Genomic DNA, 17,870 nt, shown 5'->3' with positions numbered 1-17,870 from the left:
GATAATATATTCATCAACTGAAATGAACACACTGTCCAATAAAATTAAGAGAAGCAGATAAACTTTTACCACTTGAAACAATTTAAATAACTCCACCTCGAAATCCAAGTACATGCAGATTCTGCGTTCTGCGTAGTAATATTCGCTTAATAGATCTTTACACATTTGGCAAGAAATCGTTCATGTTGGCGACGAAAACCTTCTTTTAAACCCCTGTTTCTTCTCTTATATTTGTTCATACATTTTTTAAAAGCTGTTAGCGCATAAAACATGCACATAGAATCCGATCGACTTATCAAAATATATCGACCCATCAATGTTGGAAAACTGAAAATATTTATTCGCAATCGAGCTTATTCATTTTATTTCACATAGTTTCAAACATTACGCACAATTTGCATTTTGTAATGCGCTTAATGACGTATAAAAAGGAAGTTACAGAATTGGAAAGCTGATCAAAATATTTCTGACCGTTATGTATCAGTTGCGTTTTTCAACTTGAAAACATAGAGCCAGCAATAAATACAGCTCGTTTCTTGATAATTTTTATGATTTTTTTCATTCTGTTTTTCTACATATGTTAGCCTCGAAATGAACATGCTTTGCAAAAAACTTCGTTTTTTTTTTCCAAAGCAAATTCTGGAAGCGGCGTTGCAGATTAATGCATAGGAATCATATATCGTATTGTATATTGAATATTAGCTTCACATCTGTCAGAAAGGAATTGCTTAAAGTTAATTTATGTTGCTTCCTCATATTTTTTATACACTTTAAAACATATACTAAATGTAAAATTAATAAACTTATGGTAAAAAAGACTAAACTCCTCTAGAAAATATGGCCCACCAGCAGACGAGTAGTTAGTTCGCCAAACACAAGGTAGTTTGAAGCATGTTCGGCAAGCAGCAAACGTGCTGCCTACATATGATGTTTCCGGGATTTTTTCCTTGGAAAACTCTTCACGAAGTTGTCCTCAGACAAGTGGAAGCCTCATTCAGCACATGAAGGTTATTTGTCTGAGGGAAACCTCATACAAATATCCTTCATTTGCTTTATCGTATCCAAGTAATCTAACCTAATCTAACCTCTAGAAAATTAAAATAATAATCCCTGATCTTAAAAAAGAGAGTGTGTTAGAGAAGCGTTTTAGTGATTAACACATTACTAAGGGATATTATTTAGCATTGTATCAAGTTACTACTTATTTTAATTATTACAAAGAATGAAATATTATTTTTGTTTAGAGAATTCCGTCAGTGGAAGTAATTCTTTCACTCTGGATTGCTTCAGAATCTGAACATACTTCTGAAGTGGAACTAAGAGCTTTGCCAAGGTTTTATCTTGATTGAAATGACGTCATCAAAATAGAATTCCTAAATTATTTTTTTAATCATTATATTACATTGAATGAGTAAATCGATCTTATATTTTATTTTACAGGAGGGTGTCTGGAAGCCTTAAAAATGCATTAAAATAAAAAGAACTTAATAACAAACATTAAAATAAAGCATTTTTTATAAAAAATTAGTTTGGTGAAAAGCAAAATTCTAGTAAAAAATGAGAAAAATTATGTTTTATGATTATGATTTCTGACACAAAAGAGTTTCTTTTTTAACTTCTAAATTTATCTGTAGAAGTAAAAAAAATCAGTCTTTATTCGTTTTTCTGTCTTTAATGCAAAGAGAAATTAATTTCCTTTTTAATATCAGTGAAAGAAAAATTGAAATGGCAAGCATTGTAATTACAAAGCAATAGACACCTTAGCCGTAAGTGCAAAATCACAATAGTTTATTTGGGGCAGGTTAGTTGTAAGCACAGTTTTATATGACCGTGTTGAATTTTCCTTAAAAATATTAATTCTCTTTGGAATGCACAAGTAATTCAATAAATTTAGAATTTAAAGAAACCAACAATGCAGGAGAAATTGTAAATTGCTTTGAAATTAGGATGAGCGACGAGCATCTATAAATCTGTAACTGTCTCTTTCTTTAAACATGAGCTTCGACTGTGACTCGTATTCGTACATGAATGTTTATTCTTTCGGTGAACTATCGAAGCCCGAAGCCAAATATGGTAACTTTTATTTGAACTTCTATTTCTGCTTCTGTTTTCGGTTTGAGTTCGAATAACGTTTTCCCTTGCCTTTCAGTCTAATCGTATACATCCTTCACTATATCATGAGCAGGTTTCTGTCATTAAACACTATTTTGAGCAAATTTGATGTTAAAATATCATCCGCTATTGAATGTTTCAAATGGGAATTAGTAATAGTTTTTAATGATAATTATATTGGGAGCTATTCTAAAAGATACAGAGTTAGCAATTTTGAAACTTTAAACCTGAAAAATTGAGGTTGAGAAAATGGAATGTCACCCTGTAATGGTTAATCTTTAAAATGTTCAAGAAAAGCTATGCATTCAAGATGAGAAAATATTTGTCCTAGCAGTCTACAGGCACAGCATACCTATTTTAGATTCTAGGTCAAATTCGACATTTAAAATACTCCTAAATGCAAATGACAGAATTTGTACGCAGCATGCTGTCGTGCCTTGCATTACACTGTTTAGGAAAAATGAAAATACAGGCTGAATATAAGGAAGTGCATAATTTATAAATGCATAGTAAGTATAAGTGAATGCCAAAATTTTACTAGCTGGCAAAATACAAGATGTATTAGAGATCGATTTCGAAAGAAAATGCGGATTGCTTTTCAGAAGATGAACTACGAGGTCTCCTTTCTCAATAAGAATAATTTCATCTGAAGAAGAGAGTCTTTTGTTTTTTGAAACACTTTTGCTTTTTCATTTGAAATCAGCATCAAATAAATCATGAGTTTTATTAGTATTTAAAGCTTAAACAATAGTGAATTTTCCAATTTCTGTGCCGTAAAATGGCAGTTTGGTCGGCGGTGCAGAGAAGAAAGTTGAAAACTTTAAACAGTTTCTTATATATTTAACGAAATACCGAGGAGTCACGCGATTAGTTGAATTATTTTATGTACCCGAGCCATGAATTGCAGTCTAATTAGTTTGGCGAATTTTATGATTTTTGTCTTTCTTTAAAAATCACCGAAGATTTGTCATTTAGTAAACCGCTTGTATAATTCTTTAATTTCTCTTTACCAGAGTGGAAAATGTAAACTACCATTAAAGTCCAACCTTTCGGCCCAAGTTTTGTCACCTCATATACTGGTGGGGGGATAGCCATTCTTCGATCATTCGGTAACTTTTAGAAAAGGATCGGTAACTGTTCGGTAGAATAATTATCATGTATTTTTAAACAGTTCATTAATAGAAAGGTTTTCGCTGAAAACGCTCTTATATGTAGCTTAAAAAATGTTTTGAATTCGTTTGTCAAATATTTCTTGTCTTAAAGTCATATTAATTATATTTACAATCTGTTAAGAATGAAAACAGTATTTGAACTTTAACTGAAGTTGGTAAACGTCAAATCACATGAAAGTAAATCCTTTCTGCAAAACACATCGTTTCAAATTAAACTATAAAGCCAAATCACGAAGTTATTATTAAAATAACGCAAACTAATCTATAAAATCGTACAAATAAATAGCCCTCAGGGATCTTCATAATTAAGTAATTCACTCCAAACTATAATATGATTGGCATTTTTATTCAAAATGACTTAATCAGTTACTATTTTTAAGGTAGATCACCTGAAAAGGAATTCGCAATTACATTGATAAGTATTAAACATTTGTTATGTATAATTTTGTATTTTCTTTCTTATCAGAATGGAAAAATTTTTGTTTAGAGTGAGTCAAATAAATAATCCGCATGCATAAAAATAAACTATTGTTCCGTAACAATTTAAAATAAAATTCTTAAGTAACAGCATCAAATTTTTCTTTAATTTGGATCATGCAGGAAGTACTCCCATACTAAAAATAAGATTTTTGGATTAAAAATAAGCTTAACTAATAAAATATTAAAAATATTTACTTTTGTTTTCTGAAGTTCGTTTTCTTTAGGTAGTTTATTTTTCAGATACGTGCTTCAAACTTTTAATAATATTCGATATAGTTCAAAACATTAAAAAAACTCATTGTACGAAATCAGCAAAATCTCTTTTATAATAATATTCGATATAGTTCAAAACATTAAAAAAACCTCATTGTACTAAATCAGCAAAATCTCTTTTATACACAACTATGCTTCAACACAACAAAGATCTTTAGAAATTTTAAAGCAATAATCTAAAGTTGGTGCTTGTTACACATAATTATACATTTTAAGCAACTAAATGATATGCACAGTTACACATTTTAAGCAACTAAATATGTAAAAATTATGTAGAAAGTTATCTACATTGTGTAAAGTTATTTATATGAATCTTCTGAAATAAAGAATTAATCTTTGAGATATATTATTGGAAGTCTCCTTTAATATTTCTCTCTAAATTTTATTTCATATGCCATGGATATACATGCATAAGCAATTTACCTTGAATTTGTTATTCACTATATTGTTAAGCATATAAAATGTGAATCAGAATTTTCAGTTTCGAAAGTGACACAATTTATAAATCAAGTATTATGTAGTTAAAATGCCTAAAGCATATTTTTTAATTTCTTTTTCTCATTGTAACTGTAAAGGTTTAAAAAGTAAAATACATTTTAACTTTTAACACTAATTCAGTATCTAGAGTTTTAATGTTTTTTTCTAATAGCCTTTCTAAAAACGGGGAGTTTGAAATAGAAAACAGTTTTAAGACGAGTTTAATTCCCGTTTCTCTTGTCATAGCATGAATATATAACAATAATGTGGAAACAAGACTATTTTATGAAAAACTCCCGTTTAATATATGTATTTACATGTGCACATACATACGTGGGATGTTTTCAGTGTTCTTAGAATTTAAATACAATTTTTTTTTATTTCCTCAATTTTCATCAATATTACAACGTAATTTTTTAACATAATCCTCGTTTAATTGAACACATTTATCTCAACGTAAAAGTAATTTTTAAAGCTGTCTTTCGTGGGTGTCTCCTCAATCAATTTGAGCCCACCAGCGGCCGAGCGGTAAAGTCGCTGAACACTGGTAGTTCGGTCCGAGGTTCGAATCCCGCGAACGGGCTGGCTGCATGGGTGTTTTCGTGGTTTTCCCCATGTGTAACGTATATACGAGCCAGTTTCCCTTAGAAAGTCCTCCACGAAAGGCATCCCTCCCCTTAGGCAGATAGCCCTAGTGTGCTTTGCCATAATTAAATACACCAACACCAACACCTCAATCTATTTGTTTATGGCATGTTTAAACTCTCAAATCGAACACCTCGTAAAGTGTTTTTCACTTGTGGGAACAGAATACTTCTCGCAGACGTTGAACATTTTTGGAAGTTTTCACACCCTCTTTCCACAAAAGGAAAATGACTGCTCTTCATATTTTCCATGGTTGCAAAACAGCGCTGCAAAAAATGCGCCGGTATCGGTTAAACAGCAGGAATGGAAGTGTATGTATTATATTCCATGTATTGTAATGGAAATAATCGCTTTTTTCTTTCTTTACTCCTTAATTCGCCAAGTATTTAGTTTAATTTTTCAATCTTTATTGATGAAATATACGGAAAAAGCCTATTTCACATCAAGGAAAATGCATTCGCAAAATAGAATGTATATGTCTTGCAGTTCCTTGCAGTCCCAGTGCCCTGTTATTCTGTTATTGTTTAAATTTCGTTGTTATTTTTCGAAGTATTTCTTTGTAATTTGTTTTTGGTTCGTTAACGTGAAAATTACCGATGATTAACGTACATCAGTGAAGGAAACCAGTCCTTGGTGAGTAGATCTAGTTTTAAGTGATAGCTTAAAAATATGTTTAGCACTTAATACTTAATTTTACCTTTTTCCCGTCTGAACTAACATTGAAAGAAAGTTTCGAGGTAAGAAATTTAAACTGTTTGTTAATCCCCTCAAGAGTTTATATTTCTGTTTTATTTGGCCTTGTTCATTAGTGCATTATTTATTTTCTTGCAATAATTTTACCATTTTTAAGAAATATATTAGCCTTTATGCTGATTAGTAATTTAAGAAGTATACCTAATGAATGTCAGTTTTCGTGCGGGGGATGCCCAGAATCAGCCAATTAATTCACTCCCAAAGACACGTTGGAAAGACGAAATCGTGTAATAGTTGCTGTAATTCCAAAAGGCAGAGTATTAAGTGGAGTTGCGTCCTCTCGAAAATTAGATGTATATAAAATCGCTCCAATGCTCAAATAAAATATTAATTATAAAAACTTTAAACGGGTACATATTTCTAAAAAATTCGAAAGCGTAATATTTTATGAGTGAAACATACTTAATTATTTTGGATGAAACTTGATGATATTACTTCCACTTGTAGAGGCATTAAGTTATTTTGAATCAGGAAATGTGAAAAATGTTCAGTGCCTTTCCCGAGACTCGAACCTGGACCGCTCGAATACTCGTCGAGTGTACTACCGGTTACGTCACGAAGGTATGCTGGAAAGAGGGAGAAAATGCCTTATACACTAATACTGACCTTGCTTTTTTTTTAATTAAGAAACATAATTTTCAAGTTATCATAAAGCGTTTATTCTCCCCGTAGTAAATTTCTTGATAATAAATGAGAGATTTTCTCTAACATGTAGTAATTATTCATCTTCTTTTGAAAGATTCTTTCTCCCATTCAAAAATTTCAGTTGCTTTTTCAGTGTGTCTTAATGTACTATCGAGCCTTTTAGATCGAAGCTTTGTGAAAGGATTTTACTCACAAATTACGTAGTTAAAAGCTGTAACATCCAAATGCCCGTCTGTCAATGTCGCAGTTCCCAAATTTCATCAATAAATAAAAGTAACAGTGATCTGACCACGGAGAGCAGGAAAGTTCCTGAATTCCACTATCAGCTTGAGCCCGCTTTTCTTAATTCCAATCATTTTTTCGTTTAAAAGCTGATTCTTAATTTAAAGCAAAGAATATCTTTCTTGAAATTAAATCTCAAAAGTCAAACTATTAACAAGTTTTCCATAGCTTCGTTTTCATTTTACTTAGTTCTTCCAATCTTTTAAAGCCTTCAAAATCATTGAAGACAAGGGTTCCTTAGAGCTCTTTTCTAGGTATTTTTAAATGAAAGATCTCAGTCTTACATCATTTAGGCTTTCAACGATGTGTTGAAGGTACTATGGTTTATAAGCGATTATTTATGTTTCAGACATTCATATCAACATTTTGAGTTTTGCGAATTGGATAAAATGGATTTCATTGGGGCTGTGTTTCAAATGGTAAACATTTTTCAGGTTTAGGTAAAGTTCAACAGGTAGTTGAACAGTAGCAGACCCATACTTCTTAGATTTTAAAAGAATGCTCCCATATTCAAAAGACATTAATCAGGCATAACAATACGAGTTATAAATGACTTTTACTTAAACTTTTGCTTTGGATATTTTAATCCTTTTCTAATCTGAAATTTTCATGACTTTGTAATTATTCATTCTGCATAACTGAATTATATATTGTCGGTTGTAAATTCTTTACAATAAATTAAATTTAGCAATTTCATAAAAATAACGCACAGTAATCAGCTATGCAAGTTAGCAGGCTAGTAAAAGTTCTTATTAATGGTCATAAAATCTTTTTTATTCATCTCAGATTTGAAGCTGAATTTTCTGTATCTATATTGATTTTCGTATCATATACACTCTAAATGACTTATTCTTAGACGCATTAGGTCTGTAGGTCTGTTCTTAGACGCATTAGGTCATTAGATATATGCAATAAACTGAAAGCTCAGAAGTCAAATAGTTACCAGTGCGTTCAATAACTTTGCTAACTATTTGAATTTTAGGTCCGCTGAATATGGTGATCCGATCTATGTGCTATGTAATATTTTAACAATACTGAACTCAAATGAAAGAGAAATGCCATTTTTCCTTCTGATTCAAAGACTAATCTTGCGTACTAAACTCGTTTTTGGCTTCTTTCTTTAAGTGAATTTGACCATTAAATATAAGCAGAAAACTATTTGTGTATTCAGTTCCATTTGAGTACTATATTAAAATTAGCTATACTGAAATTTTTGAAAATTAAAGTGCTTGAAAGTTAGAAACTAAAAATATTTAAGGTTGAAAAATTAGTGATATTGTAAGGATCCTAAGTTTTACTAACGTTTATTTTATTTTAAATCTTTACTATCACTTCTTATTTTCTACTTCCGGCCAGAATTAAAAGCTTTAACTTATTTATGCAAATTTGTCTTGCGAACGCCAAGTACTTAAGTTGTGGCTTTTTGCCAAGCAAGAGAGAGGAAGGAGTTAGTAGAAGCAGGCCGCTTGCCATAGCAGTTTTACTCGGTTGCTGGTTGCCTTCAAGGCCAGAGGTTTAATCCTCTTGATAATTTTAAACGTATCGTAGTGTTAGCAGTTCTCTGTACTACATACGGCTTTTTGTTAATATACGGCCAATCTTGGAGTTAGGCACTTGTTTGATTAATCCAATGTTAGTTTAGTTAGAGTTTAGTTAATATTTTTATATTCTTACGTTCAGACCACAAGTGGTCGGTCTCTGTATTCCGAAGTCCGGAAATCATTGTAAAGAGAGAAAAATAAAAGGTTTCGTATACCCTTCCTGTGTGTATTGTCTACTTCCCAAAATTATTGAACATAGCTTTAGTAAGCTCCTGTTCCGAGTCAGGACAGTTAATCTTCCCTAAGCAAGTAAGGAGGAACACAGAACCTGATAATATCATATTATAATAAACTAAGGAAAATAAGCATGACCGCAGGAAAGCGACGAAGATGTTAGACAGAGAGATCTCTATTTCTAGAATTCGTTGGATCTCCATATCTAGAAAGTACTCCAAGAGTTTCAACTCTGGTTTATTAGTGAAAGGTTAAAGAATACACATGTACAGTTATATTACTTTCACTAAAACTTCCTGAATAAAAAAGTTGTATTAACTTGATACTCGATTTGGTGACTTTGATTGCTTCTTTGCATATTTTTAATTAGCAAAATTCTTTCAAATATTTTAAATATGTTACAAAATTTATTTTATTGTCTATATGTCGAGAAGTGAGCTGTTAAGTATAAGGAAAATAGTATTAGGAATCAAATTATTATTATTGGACTATTAATGATAACTTACAGTCCAAGAATATGAAATAATTATTCACTGTAATTCAGCAATTAATTATTCAACGTAGCGTTTGATAGATATAAAAAATAACCCATATATTCAGACCTGTGACATATGTATGATGCTGGAATAAAATGGTTTTTAAATTATGCAGATATGAATCTATAGGTTTGTTAAGGTCATTTGGAAAATTCTAAAATAATGTAACAAGAGGATAATAGAGCTCAAATTATTTTTGTAAAAGTTCTATTGTAATTAGTCTAGCAACTTATTAAGAATTAAATTCAAAGAGTGCTATGATTCACACCGTACTTTTCTCTGTCGTGTTTAAATTCTCCGTAAAATTACATTTTACTTTTATATAGGCGAGATTTTGAGCCCGAAAACAAGAAAATGGAGAAAATTAATAAATGCAAAATGTGATCATGATATGATTCACTAGTTGAATATTACTTTTTAACAATGCAGGCAGAAATAGGTTTTTTAGTTTATAATCTAGGATTAAATCTCATTTCATCCGTATTGTTTCTAAAAAGCATGCACAGCCCACGTGTTGTGATCTGAATAAATGATGGTTTTTTTGATGTCTCCAAGTGGTACGCTGTTCTTGCTGAACTTCTATTGGAAATGCAAATAAAAAACATAATAATAATTTACTAATTTACATGCAAGAATAACATATCAAAACACAGTGAGTTTTATACCGTATGCCAGAACACTGACGAAAATCTATGCACTGTATATGTACTTCATGTTTAAATACGAATTAATCATAGTAGCAAACTGCGATGTCAAGACGTTTGTTCTGATCTATAGTAAAACCTTATTGAATGCGTTAATATTGTGCAATAGGATAATTTTAGTCGTCATACATCACTTCATGTGCTAGTAATTTTCGGTTTTGATCGTTAATTATTTGCTGGCTTTCTAATAAGCTAGCGCTTAAGCTCTACTGCATTCATGCTTTTGAAATATACTACTTTTACGTTCGCATGGAAACTACTGAATATGACCTTGTCTGACGAATTTTTTGTACTTTGCTTTCATTCTAATTCTTTCCATTTTACATGTAAAATTAATTAGAAGGATTTTCTTTTCTTTGATTCGGTTGCCAAGAATAATCTTTTAGCACAATTGATAGTAATTAAATCTGTTCTTGAATTTCTTTTGGTCGAATGCTGATAAAATAACGTCTAAAATAATTGAGATGCTTTGTACATATATTTGTGTGTAGTAAGTTTTTTTTCCCATTTCTTATAATTTGAAATAAATAAAAATAAGATTTATGGTTAAAATATATAAATATGAAAAGCTGATTTGAAGTGATTATAATTTTCTGTGAATATTTTTCAGGTATCACAATTGGAGTGCGAATTTTTGGACCTGTATTCGGTTTTCTACTAGGATCCTTTTGTACTAGCATATATGTGAATTTTCCACTTGGTAAGTTTCTCTCGATTATAATATTTTCAAAATCTCTTGCGAAGAATATTCCCTCATAATACATGTCATAAATACACAGTGTTACTGAAAATCCCTGACTCGATATGAAATGGATTTATTTCAAAATTTACAAACGTCATAAAATAAACACGTTTTTTGCTCTATTTGCATATCCTTTGTCTATCTCTACAACAATAAAGGTGCAGTTTCTGAGACCATATAAGTTTGCGGCAAAAGTGCAAGAAAGCAACATTTATAACATATCCTCTTCTCCTCGCAAAAAAACAAACGTCACGTAAGAGCTCATCGACATAGGACCCGCTAAATGCAACACGAAGTCCTCTTGTCTTTTCAGTCTCATATGATTAAAGCACAGCCATCCTGCCTTTAAACAAACATCCTGTTTCTCGGAATCTTGCGATATTATCTACAAATACCTTAAACGAACATGGTATCAGTTCCATAGAATCAGTGTAATTTATCCTGAACAAATTAACGACTTAAATTTAATGAACTACTACATGTAAAAATTCATCTTTGTATAGCCTCCATTTTTTTAGAAAACAGTTTTTTCCGAAGTCATAGAGAAAATAGCGCCTTTTAAAACATTCTGAGACTTGGAAATTTTTGGATATATGTCATCTCACTTTCAAGTCGGGTCAATCACTTTGATTAATCCTGACCTCATCTAAAGGTATAACGTGGAATAGTTTAATAAATATTTTCAAACATGTTTAAAAAGCATGAAAATGTATCAAATTCTGTAAATAAATTGTTTAATACTTTAGTTAATTAACCTTAAACTGTATTCGAAATTTTTTTTGCTGCGAATCCTTAATCCAAATTCATTCATAATTCAATTTAATTGAAGAATATTTATACAAAGGTAACACGTTCAAAGGTTCCTAAGCTGCTCTCCATTTAAGAATAGAAATTCCACCAAAAAACTACCCCATATATTACATAAATACAAACAACAAAATTTGTTTGAGAATGTTCTTAAAGAGGATTAGGCATGTTTCTGATGATATAAATTTCAAAGTTAAGACTATGAATTTCTTTTAAATTTCGCAACAGACAAGATGTTGTAGACAAACTTGTAGCGTAGCTTTTTGAGTGCAGATCTAAAGGTGTTAAACCATTTAAGCAAAAACTATAAATCACGTTAATAGAAGAAGTTGTCTCACTAATGTGTAAAGCCGAAGAAAGGCATTATTTTGAAAACCTGTTTCTGAAAGCAGTAAATAGTAACAGGTTAACTCACTGTCCCAGAGAAAATTAGATAAAAAATTATTAACAGCTCTTTTGTGAGTCAAATGGGAATAGTTCTTGTCGTCTGATCTCTATTTTTTTTTTTTTTTTTTTTTTTTTTTTTTGTAAATTGTTGAAATTTGTAAATCCTGTTTTGCAACTTATGAATCGCATAAAAGTGCGTGATTAATGCAAGAATTGATTTCATATTATACTCGTGTGCAAAATTAATAGAATTTACAAATTATGTCTATTTTTACAAAACGTAGTGTACTAAGTTTTGCCCCCGAAGAATTATGCAAATATTCAGAGTCGAATACTTAAGCATATACGTTGTGTCTGCGGAGCTGTGACTGTGGAAGTGGTAAAAACACACGAGGGGTTTTTGACGATTTGTGTGCTCGTTCGCTTTCCTTGCATTCACCGTGTTTCTCGCAAGAGTTAGGTAAATTTTATAAGATATCAGATAAACAAAAACGAAACAACGAAAAGTGGCAACAACGAAAGTTCTGATGACGGAATGAGGTGGAGAATTGTCGGTAAGTTAGAGGCATGCCAATCAAAAGTGCAGGGGGCTACATGGTTCAATGTAACCCAAGTGTAGGCTGCAATTTGTGGAAACAATTTCAGGATACAGGATAGATATCGAAAAGCCCTGAACATGGTCAACCAATATCGAAAACGACGCATAAGGATTGTTATTTGGCACTTTCGGCAACAGAAAACTGCTACATCTCTCACGTGAGCTGTATGCTGCCTCTGGAATCCGAGTTTCACAACCTACAGGTTGCCCAAAGGTTTCGTGAGATAGGGCTACATGTCAGAGGACCCTCTGTTTGCGTCCAGCTCACGTCAGCGCACAAGAGAGCGCGTTTAGCATGGTGTAGACTGGAGAGAGCCTGAAGCACGATACCATCCATTCCTTCAAGGATCATTGCATTGGTGGAAATTCAGTGGTTTGGGCAGGCATTATGTTGGATGGCATCATACCCCTGCATTTGTTAGACAAAGGCTCTGTGATTGCAGTGAGATACAGAGATGAGATCTTAGAGCCCTATGTTCAACTTTACAGGCCGTGGTTGGTCCTGGGTACCTGTTAACGGACGACAACGCTTGTCCACTTAGGGCTCAGTTCATCTTGCATTCCCCTCCTAGAACCATCCTTTATTTGAAAACTACCTTGCTACAGGAGTGGGAGTGACTGCCAATGGACTCCTCGACTTTCTACTGTCCAGTATGGTACCACGCTGCGGGAACTGTCTGGCTGTGAGAGGGGACCATGCTCCATATTAGACTCATTTTCAGTTTGACATCACAACGTGGATTTTGGAAATCCCTGAAGTCTGAGCTGTACTGATCATCATGCGCACATGAAATTACTTTTGAATGGTACATCTCTTTCCCTGTTATAAATGTGTATTCATACCAAATTTCATTAACATCTGTCGATTAGTTTTTCCAAAATTCGAATGTAATGTGCAAATTCTCTTAATTTTGCATGTGTAATATGAGTAGTTTTATGTGTAATATGAGTACTTAATTATGAGTGTAGTTTACCGCACGTTTAAAAAAAGACTGTCAAATTTGAAATAAAAATTTTAAAATTAAACGATATTAGAAAAGATTTTCTAGTTTTGAATAATGACCTACGATAAGAGACACTAACACATGTTTTTCCATAGTTTCAAAAGCATATTTTCTTTTACCACAGTCGCAAACTTAACTTAACTTAATTAAGTTACTAACTTAAGTAATTAATTAACTAAGTTAATTAAAACTTAAGTTTTAATCAAACCTTTAAATTCGAATCAACCAATTACGCAAGAAGATTCAATATAAGTTAAAGGCATATATGGAATCCTTGAAGAAAACTTACTATAACAATTATTTGTTTCACTTTTTATTTACGTTATTGACGGGCATTCCCTTTGATATTATTTTAAAAAATTCACTGTGTCTTTTTAAGTAATTCTTAGTTGCCGTTGAAAATTAATTCCAGAAAAAAAAATTTGCCCATTTTGCATTTATAAAAATTAGAGTCTTATTTTGGATAAATTGTTAACCTGAAATCCCTTTAAAAAAAATCATTTAATCCTTTGATCTTTAAAATGATGTATTGTGAAATGTTATTTAGAAATATTTAATTAAAATTTATTAACTAATAGTAGAAATTTAAACATAAAAATCCATAATTCAAAATTAAACAAAAATGCAAACTTAGATTGCCATAGATTTTGAACGAAACTGATGTTTCAATTTAAGTACAGCATCAAATGATCCACAATGGACTGGTGCTTGATGGCTCAGAGTGTTCGCTTTAGACACTACACTGAGTTTAACTTATTTCCCAATGAAGAGCTTGTTCAAGAGAGTACTACTCGATAACATACTTGCCTTCTCATACTCCTTTAAAAGCAAATAATTGAGCCATTTTTCCTAAAAAAATGTCCTAAACACCTTCTTCAGCGGTTAGTAAAGGTTGAGCTATTCAAAATCTAAGTCATCGCTTTTTTGCCTAATTTTAAAATTTATCTTGCCTGTTTTTCCTCTGGTAAGATACAATTCTTCTCTTTCAACGCAAATGTTGCGAAATTTTGTCATCAATTTTCCAGGCAATCCAGGTATAACATCCGATGATCCACAATGGATTGGTGCGTGGTGGCTTGGAGTGTTTATTGTAGGTGCTGCACTGATTCTAACTTCTTTGCCAATGATGTGCTTTCCCAGGAGACTGCCTTCACAGATAAGCAGAAATAATGAAGCCGTATGTCCTAACCACGTTCTTCATCAGCCACCTGTTAGCCAACCGAGGAAGCCCAAGAAACCCAGCCTAAAAGGTATCTCACTCATTTAAAGAAATATTAAATAAATATTTCATGTTTATTTTTTATTGTTTTTCTAGAAATCACGTCACACATTTAGCTTCTTTGATAAGATCTTTAAAATAATATTGTAACACTCATGGTGATAAAGCTAAAATAATAATATTGAAAAATTTCAGCTTTTTATTATTCATTTAAAAATGGCCTGCTCAAACGCTTTATCCAAAGGTCCACATTAGGGATTTTAAAAAATGGCGGGCCGTAAATAAAATAATACTTTTATATGCAAATTGTTATTATCAAGGAAAGTAGCTTCTAGCACAGAAATAAAAAAATATCTGGTAACCAAAAATTAAATAAGACGAAATTGGTCTGAACAGGATCACTGATAACAACAAACCAATATAATCTATAGAAAAGTTCCATAACTTTAAGAATTTAATTTTTTATGCAGTTCCTCGTGTAGCAAAATATGCGTTAAGTAAAATTTTTACTGTACCTTACTAAGTTAAACGCAAAACGTTCCTTGCCTATACGTGCAAAATTCGCCAAAAATATTTGTTATTGATGCTTTCTTGAAGTCTACTTTCGTGAACTACATATTTCACAACTAGGGCTAAGGCTACTTTTACCCACAGCAGAACCTGTAATCACCAAAACTAGCAGCTTTTGTTTTACTGTTTCTTTCTAAATGTTAAGTAAGCTTTAGATAATATTTAAATAGACATAAATTTGGCGATTAAAGTGATGTATGTCAGTAAATCTCTTTTGAAATATCTAAGCGAATTTCGCTCGTAAAGACACAAAGCTTTTTTTCTTAAATTTATTAAAGCATAAATGATAGTTTATTAAGTTTAATTTTTCTTTCTTGAAAAGAAGTATGAAAAAGATTTATTTTTACGAAATTTTCCAATCTATAGTGTCTAAATTGTTCTCATAAAATCCTCTATATCATTTTGAAAAACTTTGAAATTATGAATTCCTGTCTGTAATAAATATATTTAAGAAGGTAATGCCTATATAGCCGTATTTTTTTTTTTTTTTTTTTTCATTATTGGGTATCCTTGATACTATTGGATATGTAATCAATGATTTCAGAGACTAAAAAAAATATGAGTGATCGACAAGCCTTACGTAAACTGTGTTAGACATAAGCTGGTTCATACCGATTTTGCAGAAATGCTTTCTAAATTATATTTAATTGCAAAAGCTGTTGTTAAAAAATTAAATTTCCGTGTTTATTTAGGAAATTAATAGCTGCTTAGTTACGAAGTTCATCGCTTATTTAAGGCAAGGAACCTGTTCTTAGCAATTTTGAACCCAGAACTGTACATTAACGGATAACTAAAAATAATCCATTCGTTTACGTAGAATTAAGCTGTCGATATATAAACGAATAATAGAAATTGAGGTAGTAAATTGATTTGAGGCGTTGGAGCTAACCACATGTAATAGACTCAAGGTATGAAATGATGCAAACAATACTCTACTTAACATAGTATTGTATGAAAACAAAAAACGACAGATGGCAGCACTAACATGAAAGCGTAAACTGAGTTTTTTAGCGGGCTTGTAAACGTTATTTGATATATATTTGTTTACATAATATATGTTTCTTTTCGCAGAAATTGTTTCCCGATTCTTTCATTTGACACGATTTGGTTTTATTTTCAGTCTGGGAAAATAATGAATTTATTCCACATCTGAGTATCCGAAATTTACTTTAAATGCTTACCGGCAAAGAAGTTACGCAAGGCTGACAGTTTGAAATCCGTAATATTCATATATTCAGTGTCAGGCCCTCTGGAGCCATTGTCAGTAGAAGTGGGCCTGCGATGGCTGCACCGCAGCAAGCTTCCCGAGAAGGCACCGTTCGACGATTCATAAATATATCAATTTACATATTATAAACATCAAATAACATCAAATAGTCGACACAATTGAGCAATTTTCGAAAATTAGCCGAAAAATCAGAAATTACCGTAAAAATGCAATACAAATTTCATTTAAATGTTTTTTTTTCCCTCCATTTTAATATCAAGTTTTTGCAATACATATATAAAAAGAAAAATTTACAAATGTTCAGTATTTAAAAAAAAAATAATTTAATTTAAGTATTATGCAAAATGATATCCATTATTTAAAATATGAAATTATTTGAACTTAGTTTTTACAAACTTCGAAATAAAAAAAAAAAAAATAGTCTTTCTAAAAAGGAAGGTCGTCCAACATTGAATTTCAGATTGTTTGGGGGAAAGAAATAAATCTTATTCTGTACATTCAGGGAAAATTATATCGGTTAAAATGTACTGAAGTTAATTTACGTTTATAGTAATAAGCTTCATAGACTTAACTTGCCTGGTAAACGCCATTTTGCTCACATCAGTTATTCTCCTCTGTTTAATCTAAATTGTAGCTCACATGATTTTATTTCGCCATAATATACTTCACGCAATATTCTAACAGTCTCCTAAAATTTTCTTCAGGAAATCTAACACTCAGAATTTTGTCAGACTGGCATTGTGAGATTAAACAAGAATATTAAATTAATTGATTAAGGAAAAGCAACTCTAGGGCTACCTTCTTATTGAAAGGAAGGAATTTTAAAGGGAAACTGGCTTGTTACAGGCGGAAAAAAAAAAGTTGCTTGCAGCCAGCCCGTTCGCCGAGATTCGAACTGTCGTTATTTAGCGACATTACCGCTCGGCTGCTGGTGGGCCTAAAGCACAAATGTCTAAAAACTAAATGTACTTTGATATTAAATTCTTCTCCTATTTTTCGTGTAAATTTTGGCTTGCTTCATTTTTCGTTACAAAGCTCGTTGTCGGATGAACGTAAATTGAAGTTTTGCCCTGATGTATCCATATTTAATTTCTCTCAGAACTGTACAGTTGATTTCATTTACGTTATTCGCAGAATAGCTGTAATTGTTGATACTCGGATGAAAAGAATGGGTATGAAAATTTCATTTTCTGTTAAGATTTGAATGCAAAGAGAGAAGGTTATGGCAATACTTTTCGGATTTTTTCGATTATTTATAATGAAACAACGAAATGAATTTTTATTATCAAAGCTGGAGGTTTAAATTTTTTAATTTTTTTTCTTGTGAAAGAATTAGACCGAAACGTTCCGGTTTATTCTGAGGTATCTGATACTGAGATTACAATAATGTCCATATTAGTAATAGATTTTTTTTAATAGCCCTCGTACCGGTAATAATGATAGTAAATACACATTGTTTGA

The 17,870-nt window shown here is 31.6% G+C and overlaps 1 protein-coding gene across 4 annotated transcripts in view; it reads left to right on the top strand.

The window, feature by feature from the left end:
• Positions 1-17,870, top strand: part of LOC118192704 (solute carrier organic anion transporter family member 74D-like) — a 277,424-nt gene that overhangs the window by 229,954 nt on the left and 29,600 nt on the right. For all 4 annotated transcript variants that reach the window (XM_085807989.1, XM_085807992.1, XM_085807990.1 and 1 more), the window contains 2 exons: positions 10,465-10,554; positions 14,418-14,642. In XM_085807989.1, the coding sequence (XP_085664115.1) occupies positions 10,465-10,554; positions 14,418-14,642 (315 nt within the window). The remainder of the gene's footprint in view (positions 1-10,464; positions 10,555-14,417; positions 14,643-17,870) is intronic.

Source organism: Stegodyphus dumicola, chromosome X1, assembly GCF_044657685.1.
Source record: "Stegodyphus dumicola isolate Sdum_Otavi_A_Nest chromosome X1, ASM4465768v1".
NCBI classification, from domain to species: domain Eukaryota; kingdom Metazoa; phylum Arthropoda; class Arachnida; order Araneae; family Eresidae; genus Stegodyphus; species Stegodyphus dumicola.
The sequence above is the reverse complement of the archived record's forward strand: the minus strand, read 5'-3'. Positions and strand labels throughout refer to the sequence as shown.